We start from the raw sequence: 12053 nt of genomic DNA, 5'->3' as shown, positions 1-12053 counted from the left end.
TGAATATCACGTTTTGTTTGAATGTAAAAACACACCATACCATGATGTGTGGTCTAGAGTAAATAAAATCTGAATCTGAATCTGTTTTCAGCTGTTCAGACTCTTTCAAGGCTGATTTTTTTATGAACATCATTTGATAAGGCGTCGTTATAAGCCCTTTCATTAATAGCACTGAGACGGCAATATCAATATCAATATCAATACTTGACATTGGCGTATTCCTCTAATACAGTGCGGGGAATTTACTGTAATATAAATGTATTGATTTCTTTTACCGCACCTTTACCCGCTCAAATCTGTTCCTTTTTTTTTTTTTTCAGTTAAAAGTGATACGTGGCCACAGTGGGTTACATACAAAACGAAACAGTGTGTGTACATTAAATGTTGATATTAACAGGGATTATAGTTAAAGAGAGAGAGTATGGTTTCGCTCTGTCTGTTCCAAAGCTTCTTCTTATTCTTCTAACTATTCACCATTTGGCGAAAGTATTAAAACAATCATAAAATTCAGTATTGGATTCAATGTTTTACACTGGTACTGAAGTAGTATAGGAATTTAAGTCATTGAAGACAAAGAAAAAAGGAAATGACTGGTTGTTCTATATTGTCAAACTGGGATCCTATATGTATCGGGTGCTCTTGGAAAACGGGGAAAAAAAGGGTGCTACAAACAAAAGGACAAATATAAAAATATAACCACAAGGAAGAAAATATTTAAAAAGCCTTTATTGTAGTGGCTAAATCATTAAAAAAGCCAACGTGTTTCGACCACTGCAGGTCTTCTTCAGGGCTTTAAACAAGACAAAGTAAAATCAAGACAAAGATTGAATCAAAACTGTTGTTTGTTGACAAAACTGGTGCCAGGAATGAAATATTCACCTATTCCGCTTAAGGAGCCGACAAAGACGAACGCCCACGCAAGTCGGCAGTAGTATCGAATGTTCATATATTACACTTCGTACTGGTATCACTGGTACCAGTTATTTTCTGTCACTTTCTATCCCTCTTTTTCAAAATCTCCCCTCTGTCTCCGTCTCCCACAACCTGAAACCCATTCTGTTCTTTGGACTGTTTACAAGCGGCTTGTACTGTGACCCTCAGCTGTCGCCAGCCAACAGGTGTGTGGGTGTGTGTGTGTGTGTGTGTGTGTGTGTGTGTGAGTGTGTCTGTGTGTGCACGTGACGAGCCTGTTGCCACACACACCAAGTGTTGTGCGTCGCTCTGTCTGTAAGCCAGACACTAAATCTTTCCCCTTACAAGTCCAGCTGAACCACGGAGAGCAGAAACTAACAAGAACCGACGTCCTTTTGTCCCAGCCAGTGGACGACGTACTGCTGTGTGTGTGTGTGTGTGTGTGTGTGTGTGTGTGTGTGTGTGTGTAACAGCACAAACTTTGTTGTGAGAAAGTCAGAGCAACAAAGAGGACAAAGGGTTGACTTACCCACTGGACTCGGGCACGCTCCGTTGGAGTTCCCCTGATCTCCTCCTAAAAGAGCACCTGGGGAGGAACACAGCGATGAAGACAAAAATAACACCGCCAAGACGTCATCTCATGTCAAAACGATTTATCCGAAAAGTGCTATTCCAGAACGCTAAATATCCAATTTAGAAAAATACCATCACGTCAAGTATGTCATTAAAAAAAAAAATCATTCTGTCAACCGCGGTTTAGAGGAGCTATCATTGCTATCATTTTGTCAACCAAGGACACTTCACTTTATAAAGTGCCGTAATTGGTATTAATTTTGCACTATCAGTTATTTTCAAAGAGCCGGCTTCGCCATTTTGTCAGTGGCAGGGATATGATGTTGGAACAAAAATCTTCTAACCCATTTTAGATCAAAAAGAAATTGCGACTTGACGTTCATTGCTCAATATTTAATAAGACATAAAGGCGTCAGGATAGATAATAACTTATTATTCTACTGTATGAGCCTCTATAGTTATAGTTTCATGTTAGCACTCATTTTGTCAGTGTGTCATGTTTTTGTTTGTTTATTCCTTACAAAAAGTCACATGTGAAAACCCACATGTGAATTCAAAGCACATGTGCTTTTTGGACACATGTTGTTTTTCATATTCTGTATGTGCAACAATTTTTTTATCACGTTGTATTCTGACATCACATGACAGTTCTTACTTCAGATGTGAACATTTCAATTCATAGGTGAGAAGTGAGATGTTTTTTCCACATGTGAACCTTTTTTTTTTTCCACCTGCCATTACATGTGACAATATTTTTTTCCACATGTGAAAACTTAATTTCACATGCAAAGAGACACCACACATGTGAAAAGTGTCATCATGTAGAGAAATGGGAAAACATATGAAAACCATATGAAACATGTGTCCAAAAAGGCTTTGAATTCACATGTGGGTTTTCACATGTGACTTTTTTGTAAGGGTTTGTTAGAACGAAACTCATTTTTTCCTCCTCTGGTAAAGAGATTCAGGCTGTGACCGGAATGGATCACTATTCCCTCATTTGTATTTCCCTATATAGTGCTGCTCTATTAGTGCACTAATTAGCGGTAAATCACACACGATTAATGAGTGAATTCGGACTCTTAATTCATCATCATTCATCCTCAACCTGCGTCTGCATTCACCAGTCGCATAAACAAATGTTTCAGCTAACATTTGACAAGTTACCAATATTCCATAAAAGCCACATATGTGTCACTAGCTGACATTAAACAGAAATAAAATATTCACCGACGTTCCCATCTAGGCCTTTTCCCACCTTATGTCGGTGAATAAATATTCTATGCATCGGAGTTATGTGTGCGGCTTCTTTTTTCTGTTTATTTTCACACAGCCGGCACTTCGCCAATCCAGCTGTGCGGTTTCCTTCACGTTTCAAAAAAACACGTTACAATAAGCTATGTACTGTATAACTTGCAGCTAGAGATAAATACCTTCCCGAACAACAGACCTTAACGTTAATGTTAGCGTTAACGAGCTCAAATTAGCATAACAAGACGTGCACTTATAATTAATTATGAAATGGCAGTTAAAAGAAAACACCTTTCGAATAGCTTGACATCTTTACTAATTTACTTGCATTAGTAAACGAGGTTTGGTGAAGAAGAGGATGCCTTCATTATAAAACCACAGATGGGTTACAACTTGGTTGCTTGGTAACGGCCAGGTGACGTCAGACTCGCAATGCATTTTGGTATACTTTCACGGTTTTAGTGACCAGGCTTGTTCACTACACATTACAGTGCATTGTGGGAAATATGTAGTGCCCCAAAATATGTAGTGCCGCTGCCTTTTATGACATCAAATAACTATTCAACTCTCACACTGCACTGTAACCTTTATTCTTATATTTTACACCTGTCCTATTCTATTTTAGCCTATTTTTGGGGTTTTTTTATTCTCTTAGCTCTTTAATGAACTTTATTTTTCTTGGTCTTTTATTTGAATTTTATCCTTTTCATTTTGTCTCGATGCTTTTCATGTTTTATGTAAAGCACTTTGAATTGCCTTGTTGCTGAAATGTGCTATATAAATAAACTTGCCTTGCCTTGCCTTGCCCAAAAAATCATTCCACAATATCATTTTACGATTCGGACACTCACAAAAAAATGTCTGCCGTACGTATTGGTGCCCTAAAACGCAGATAGTGATCCATTCCGGTCACAGCCTCAGTGTTTGGCTCGAGGAAAGTTCAGAAATGCAGAAACTTGGGGTCATGAGGGGCGACTGAAAAAACCACCTTGCTGGACGAAGGCATGGAAAAAAAGAACACAAATAAACTGATACACGATGAACCCAGTGCACCTCTTCTTACGCCGGATGTCTATCTGTAATGGGCTGAGCGCGGCAGTCGCCCTGCCAGGGTTCGGGGTTCCATTACCGCAATGTAAAACCCTCCCGCCTCGGAGGACGGCATGTTATGAAAGACGCCGTAATGCATTTGTTGTGCGTTACATCACCTAATTCTGACTTACAATGAGATTATGCTGGTCGGAACAAAGCTTGATAAGTAACCTTGTCTGAGACGCAGAAATGGGGCACAAATCCTTTTAGTCAGAGAGGGTGGAGGATTGGTTTGCCACACAGGAGGCAGCGGAAGCTTACAGGAGTGTCTGCCTGGGTCAAGCAAATGATGAATCTCTGTCACCGGCGGCATACAGAACAGACGCTTATTTCATCCAGACCAGCAGTTAGAACCGACCTGCCCGTCTGAGGGGAAAATCAACACACACACTTCGCTTCAGAGACTCAAATCTCTGCTCAGATCCCTGCTACTTGCTGAATCAGAAAATTCAATCCCAGTGCAGTTGCCACGGCGAAATATGATCATAAGGAAACACCATATTTTCACATTTTACACTAAAGCACGTTGTTATATATATAAGCAGTGTTTCTATCGGGGTTGAGTTGGGATATGGAAGTTGGGATGTCATCCAGCTCTAAGGAAATAGAATGTGAATTAAATTCCATTAAATTCCATTAAATTCCACTTCTAAGAGAGTTTGTCTCTACTCGCTAAACATTATAAATAAAATATTATGAAGCCAATAAATATAATACATTCAATCATAATGTATGGGTTACCATTACATGTTCTGCATCAAATACCACCTGAAAGGTTCCTTTAACATTTTATGATATTCAGTATTGATAATATATAACACTGTATGCGTAATCTCAGATATGTGGTAAGAAAAAAAACAAAAACAAAAAAAACCCCATGGAATTTCACAAAATTTCATTGAATTAAATTCAACTTCCTTCCAATTCCAATTCCTCAGTAATTGGAATTGGAATTGATGAGTTATGTCATGTATTGACCCCAACCCTGGTTTCTATGTATGTATGTATATGCTAAATATATAAAAGGCTTAAGGCTAGTTAGCTAGTAGCTTAACGTTGCTGTATTCTCCATAGAAGAGATGAACGCAGCTGATCAACTGACATCACATTCAAATAAAGTGATCACTAATTACTGTGGTAATTTGCAAGATCCTGGTTTTTATTTTTTGTCAATATGGTGACATCTTTGTTGCTCAGCCTCATCGCTGTGGTGTTTCTGCACTGCACTTCCCAGAGATCACCTGTCAATCAAACAATGTGGGCGGAGCTTGGTGAAATTTGAGTTTCTGTAGGTGTCGCTCTTCTCTCTGTCTGTTCAGCGATGGTGGCTATTGCTGCTCATGCTAACTACCCAGCTCTTCTTCTTCTGTTTATTATTACAAACAAACCGCTGTTGCTGCTGCCAGAAACGTACAACGCATCACTTCCTGTGCGCCAGAGGATTTTTCCTTGGAAAGACCTACTTGACACTATTGTGTTATATCAATCAGCGAATAGAGATTGGACCTTTATTTACATGGAAATGTCACAGATTATTTATTTACTTGAAGTCTTTAAATGCCACAAATGCGTCATGGGACTGTACAGAATCTGCTCTTCTCTGATCTGTTTCTTCTATTTCCATTATGGGTACTTAAAACAAGACACACACACACACACACACACACACACACACGGTCTTAATCAAAGCCATCCAGCTGTGTTTCACCCCCCCTGTGTCTTACCTGCGCTGGCCGGCCTCTGCGGTAACCCTGGCGACACGGTGTTCCTCTGCAGGGCCGGTTGCTGTGGCGACAGGAGGCGGGGGTCTGCGAGGCTGGAGGTGACGAAGGAGGTGGTGGTAACCAGGGCGCCGCCGGGGTTGTTGCTGAACTGGAGGGCCGCCGCCGCCGCCGCTGCCGCCGCGTTCTGATTGGACACCGGCACCGTGACTGGCATGGAGAAGGTGGGCTGTGGGACGGCAGACTGGTGGAGGGAGACAGGAAGAAGGAGGCGGGGCTTAGAGGTGGCGACATGCCCCATACACACGGACATGGACATGTGTTTAGTTAGTGATCTGCAGCCGTGCAAACACATGGATTTTCACTCAAGCAAGCCTGCTGGTGAAACACACACACACACACACACACACTCACACACACACACACTCACACACACACAATCAGTCGCCAAAAGAAGAGTTTCATTCCAAAATCAGATTTGAAAATTATTCAATTTGGGATTATTTGAAAACAGTGACACTTGCTCTTACTAACTGATTGACAGCACAAAATTAAAACATTAATGGCAATTTAACAACACTATTATAAACTGGATCCTACTGTAAAGACTTCTATATACTGAACTTAAGGTAAAGATATATTTCCCCAATGTATAGCGTTTTGGAAATTAACTCCTCAAATACAGTCAAACACACACACACACACACACCAAATCTCTCTCACATGCACACACACGCTTGCTCAGTATTAGCATGCAAGGTGACTTGGTGGAAAGGCCAAAAAAGCTGTGTCGCCTTTCACCTCCCATGCCGGGTTAAACCTCCAGCACAGCAGCAGGTTATTGCATCTGGTTACTGGTGATATTTCACACTGTGCACTTCACACTACAGCTACATCCCACCGCCCCCGACTGACATGTGCTGATCACAGGGAGAGTTAGGAGGAAGAAGAAAATATGGAAAAGAAAAATAATCCTACATCTTAACTTTGTTTACTGCATGTAAGTGTCTCTGAGATCGTTCTCCATCTTGAATATTGATGCAGGAGTTTTGCCTGAAAAGAAGTAGCTCAACATCTGATGCTACGGCAAGATCTAACGCATCTAACCAGAGGCATGACCGAGTCAACTTCGCTCAAGTTCAAGTCAGTCTCAAGTCTTGAGGCACAAGTCTCAAGTCAAGTCCCAAGTCTAAAGGTAGATTACCAAGTCAAGTCCATGTCATTAATGTTAAGTCTCAAGTCTAAATGTAGAACAGCAAGTCAAGTCAGAACAAATCAAGAGTCCAGTATCAATTTAATATCTTAAAGAAAACTAAATATCTAGGACTTTTCAATGCGATATGGATTTAATAGGATAAAAACCTGGTAAGAGCATCATGAGTTTGATTTCTATAATCAGTTTCAACTTCAATAAATTCAATCATTCCATACAAATTCAGAAAACAGAATTTAAATTCAGTCGTCTGCTGGAACAAATCTCATCACTTTCAATCTAAGTCATTTACACAAACACAAGATCTCAAGTCAAGACTTTAGAAACCTTTTCAAGTCATTAAAGTACAAGTCAGAGTCGAGTCCCAAGTCACCAGAACCCAAGTCAAGTCTCAAGTCTTCTCTTCATGCATCAAGTCACGTCTGAAGCAATCGAGTCCCCACCTCTGCATCTAACGCATGCAAAAAGGAAAAGTTTTCTCTCGCAGGCGTCGACCTCCCGTTAGTAAACGACCAGACATCCCCGGGTCCTGGGAAATCAAGAGCAAGGACCCTGGGCTGTCCGGCGATCTGCCCGCCTCTGACCCATTTCACCCTGTTCCGACTCAATCAGAAAGAAGGACTTCTATATATAGAATATGGGCCAGCGCTGCACTGTACTACACTGTACTCTACTGCCTGGGACCCAGTTTAGCACAGAGGAAGACTAGGGCACCTTTCTTTTCTGCCCTTGATCTCTGCCTCTTTCCCTCTATGATGTTTCATAACTTTTGTTTTTTTTTTGGGGGGGGGGGCGGGGGCGGGAGGGAGGGAGAGAGAGAGAGAGGCGGGAAAAGAGAGAAAAGGAAAGGTGACAGGGACAGAGAAGAAGAGGGGAGACATTAAGTGTGACTGTAAAGCAGAGGGAGACACCTTTTTGGTAATATTTCATGGCTTATTTTGGTTCAAGGAGAAAGAGAAAGAGAGAGGTCCAACTGGTGAGGAAGATAGTCTGTCCTTCATTGCTCCCTCGCAACTTTTAGTCAAATAAATCCCAACTTTTCTAACTTTTTTTTTGTGTGTGTGTGTGTGTGCCTGATATAGAAAATTGAGGTAGAAGAGTATAAAGAGAGAGATGTAAGTGGTGACCAGGGCAGGTGAAGATAGCAGCTAACAGCACTGCACCACTGCACACTGGCCAAGCAGAGATTAGGGGTATAGGGGGGGAGGATGGATGGAGGGATGGATGGATTGGTGAGGGTTAGTGCAAAGGGACGGAGGTGTGTAAACATGGAGCATACAGCACTGGAAAGGCACTGTCCTCACAGGGCCAGGGGGGCGGGTGTGTTTTACTGTAGCCTACCGCTTTTTACATTTTAGGTATTTAGCTGTCGCTCTTGAGGGGGGTTTGGAAGGGGTTTGGTGTCTTTGCAGAGATTGAACCTGTCAGCTTTTGTTATCAGGTCTTTCTAACCACAAGGCCAGCTGCTGTCCTACTAATCAGGTCCAAAACTATAGAACTGAAGAGCTTTTAGGTGACGTAACAAACGCTCTAGCAGCCATATTGGAGGTCCTCAACTTTTGGGCAACAGTAGCTAATTTCTGTGCCGTTTTTGACTGGGAACTGATCCATCTGATTTTGTGTTTTTGTGTTTAGATAATGTCCGCTGTTAGCTAGCTAACCATAGTATCTGGCCAGCTAACCATCACTGTCTTGTTGTTATCACATCTGATTAGCACACTAGCTAATGCATCTAGTAGCAGCTAGCGTTGGCACTGGCTAGTAGTTGCATGTTAAATTTTCCTGCTAGCTAACAAAGTCAAAAACAAACTGTTGGACTCTTCTCAAGTAGAGCTCAGATGATTTTGGAGGAGAAACTACAGCTAAAGTCAATACATTAGTATGCAACAGCGGCCCATATTTGGAAATATTTAAACCTTATCAGACTATTCACTTTAAGGTATAATGTTGCTGAGTGGATCTACACCCACACCACATGTCTTTTCCAGCTCTTTTTATTGCCCGGTTGTAATTTAGACATTACTTGTGCCCAGCCACTTCTCCACTGGACCTCCATGATGGAGCCAGCCATGGTTGCTAGGAGATTGGTGACGTAACTGCTAAACCGCAACACTTTTCTATGAATATGCATTTAAATTTGTCCTTATCCTATTCTGCACTGTGCTCCGGTGAGCAATAACCCGTGTCTTTCGCAAATTACATGTGAATTTACAGTGACCCGCTCAAACTCCATTTAACACAGATGCTCCTGATAGCAGACAGGAAGGTTAATTGCGCGCTGCCAGTCATTCTGCCGATTTCACACCAAGGAGGAGAACCTTAAAAAGAACCGAGTTAGGTAAATAATTGACTAGGAGCTTTTCCCGAGGCAAAGCCAGGGCTCGTTTGAGGCAGCTCAAGGCCTCTTCTCCGCGAGGAGAACAAAAAGAGGGGAGAGAAAGCTAACCTATTTTCCCTCGGCGGAGCTCTCTCAACATGGGTGTGTTTCCTGGATGCAAGGGTATATCAGAATGAATTAAACTCATGGCCTAGTTTCTCTTCTCTCCCTCTTGTCCTGGAAGCCTTTGAAAGTTTTTTTTTTTTTTTTTTTTTCCTTTTTCAACTTTAGGAATGTCTCATCCTATTTGTTAGCAGCTGTGGATCTGAACACAGAGGCAATGCTGAAAAAGCGTTGGGGTGACCTTTAGAACACTTGACCATTAAATTAGTTTTAGTTGCTGAATCTCGGCAGAGTTTTCTCCCCTGTATCTCTCCTACTCTGTCTCCCTTGCTGCTTTCCTACTATTTGAATTAAGAACAAAAACACAGTGAGCGTGTGAACCACCCACTCTGCTTTAGGTTACTTTTAGTCATACTACTGAGGATTTAAGTCTGATTCAAATTATTGCTGTTGTAGACAAAAATATGCAGCTCCAGAAAGCAAGGAAGGTATGAAGAGAAGAATGCTGATCTTCTCAATGCTGTCCACATGTTGTGAATTATAAGTGATTTTTAACACGCTTCATGGGCGTGAGGGTCATCCAACACATAAATGATCAATCCAACCAGCACTATGCATTGTTGCCACAGAAAAATTTCAATGTAATCCCAAGGAGAATCAACTTTATTTACAAATTAACAAGATAGTGTTAAAAAACAAATTCCTTCTGTTCCATAAGTTATTTTTCCTACACAGCATCTCTAATCAATCATCTTTAATCAAAATTATCAGTCCTGAAGATTTGAAGAACAAGATTATTATTTTTTTGTTTAACTTTTTACTTGTCTTTTTAACATGTTATTTTTCAGCGACAGGTGGCATTTTGAGTGACATGAAACGTTTCAATATTGCTCGTTATTCAATGATTATTAAATCGTGAAAGCCAAAAATCACAATACACGATCATACATGATTAATTGTGCAGCCCCCCTCACCCACTGTTGGCCACTGTGAAATTCTACAGGAGAAACTGGAAGCTTCAGTTCCTCGCTAAAGGCCTCCATGACAGTTAAGGGGTTTTAATGGGGGGGAGACCATTTCTTATTCACTTTCCCTACCCAGAGTTTCATAGCCAGTCCAGGATCAAACCCTGGACCCTCGGGCGACAAGCACCCCAGCTCCAGACTACCTCACCGCCGCTGTTAACGGGAACAAATCCGCCTTGCCAAGGGTCCTGCCCATCCTCTGTAGCCACGCTCCCTACCTCAGGAGATATTTTAGTACAAGTGGGATTAAGCTTGTATATCCCGGCCCCTAGCTGTCATGCTGGGGATTATAATGCTGTTTGGGGGCGGGGGGGGGGGGGGGGGTGCTGTATGCTTCTGTTTGCTAGCGTCCTGTGAAAGGTGTGCTGGGCAAGCCTGGCTGGATGAGGGACTGGGGGGATGGGGAGTGTGTATGTGTGTGTGTGTGTGTGTGTGTGTGTGTGTGTGTGTGTGGGGGGGGGGGGGGGTACTAACTGCTAGCAGCGTTAGGCGAGCGTCCAATCGACTGGTGCCAAGAGCTGCGGCTCTCCAGGGGTGGTAGATTGAATTCTATTCTTCTTCTGCCGCGGCTTTCTTCTCAGGAAAGCTTTTAAGAGCTATTTCAGCTCGCCACACACACCGCACAGTGGGGCTGATAAGGCTCAGGTCAAACTCAGGATGAGCGATATTCACTGAATTGATTCAATTGAGAGGCAGCGCCTTTTCTCTGGAAGGGTTGCTTTGATGTAGGAGAGTGGTTGCCGTCTCACACTAATAATGTTAGTCTTTCATAATAACTTTTTTTTTTTAGCCTTTGTGAAATAGTATGTGTACGCTGTATTTTATAAGGTATAGCAGCGCATATGCGATTTCGGGAATGACCATTGTCTAACTCACATGTGTGTAGCTGCTCAACGTGACTGTGTCCCATCCCAAGTGACCAATCAGAGGAGCAAGGAGGCAGGAAGTGGGGCTGTAAATTGAGCGCTACTCATTAAAGTGACATTAATGGCATTATTGAGCACGGAGGAAAAAATGAATCACTGAGAAATTGGCACAGGAGAGGAGTGGTAAAAGGGGCTTGGCGGCGTGCCAGTCAGAAGGCAGACCTGGATAATGTCAGGAGAACATTCACTACGTGGAGCGGGGACCGCGCTCCGACCAGAACGGCCTCACTAACGGCACAATTGATGGCCAGTTAACAATTGCATGTCGGCTTCCACGGCGTCACCTGGCTAATGTCAGGAATAGACTCACCGCTGCGAGAATTAGGGACCGAGCTCGGCCCGAAACGGCCCCGCTAACGGCACGACTGATAGCCAGTCTGCAAAGTATTTCACAACGGGCAGTTTCAGCCAAGCGGTCTGGTGGCTCAAAGGCACGCTCCGGACGTCTTGATAATTTCCATAAAGCATGACTCCCTATGCTATGTTGGTTGCTATGCCAACTTCTGTGAAAACCAGGGAGCTTTTTTGCACTCTTTCTTGCTTTCCCCTGCTGTTTATTCTCATGTATATACACTAATTTGAACCTTTAAGCCAGTACACATGCAGTAAAAGCTGTATAAAAGCCATAATACTCTTGATTACTGTGATTATGGTTACTTCACATTCACAATCTCAGCAATGTGCCCTCTTACATTGTTTTTTTCCCCTAAAGATTTCTTATTCACACAAATATTTGACACCCCAACGAGGGTTTTTACAGTGTTTTACAATTACATGACTTAACAAGTAAACGCCCTCCAGTCGATCAACTCTGCCTCTTCGCCCTGCCTTCCTTGCCCAGGCACACACAGTCAGAGGGGGGTTGTGGGTAGCGATTTGGGGAGCAGTTGGTAAGAGGTG

The 12053-nt window shown here is 42.5% G+C and overlaps 1 protein-coding gene across 1 annotated transcript in view; it reads right to left on the bottom strand.

Annotated features, from left to right (window-relative positions):
• Positions 1–1441: 1441 nt before the first annotated feature.
• LOC139640589 (myocyte-specific enhancer factor 2D homolog) overlaps positions 1442–12053 on the bottom strand; it is a gene marked incomplete at its 3' end in the record, with an annotated part of 11406 nt that continues 794 nt past the window's right edge. The window contains exons 3-4 of the mRNA XM_071514761.1: positions 5553–5793; positions 1442–1498 (exon numbers count right to left, since the gene is read on the bottom strand). Coding sequence (XP_071370862.1) covers positions 1442–1498; positions 5553–5793 — 298 coding nt within the window. The remainder of the gene's footprint in view (positions 1499–5552; positions 5794–12053) is intronic.

This window comes from Centroberyx affinis, unplaced genomic scaffold (assembly GCF_046629955.1).
Source record: "Centroberyx affinis isolate AG114_WGS23_722 - 3 ecotype Tasmania unplaced genomic scaffold, CSIRO-AGI_Caff_v1 ptg009881l_1, whole genome shotgun sequence".
In the NCBI taxonomy this organism is placed as follows: domain Eukaryota; kingdom Metazoa; phylum Chordata; class Actinopteri; order Beryciformes; family Berycidae; genus Centroberyx; species Centroberyx affinis.
This window is presented reverse-complemented; position numbering and strand designations above follow the sequence as displayed.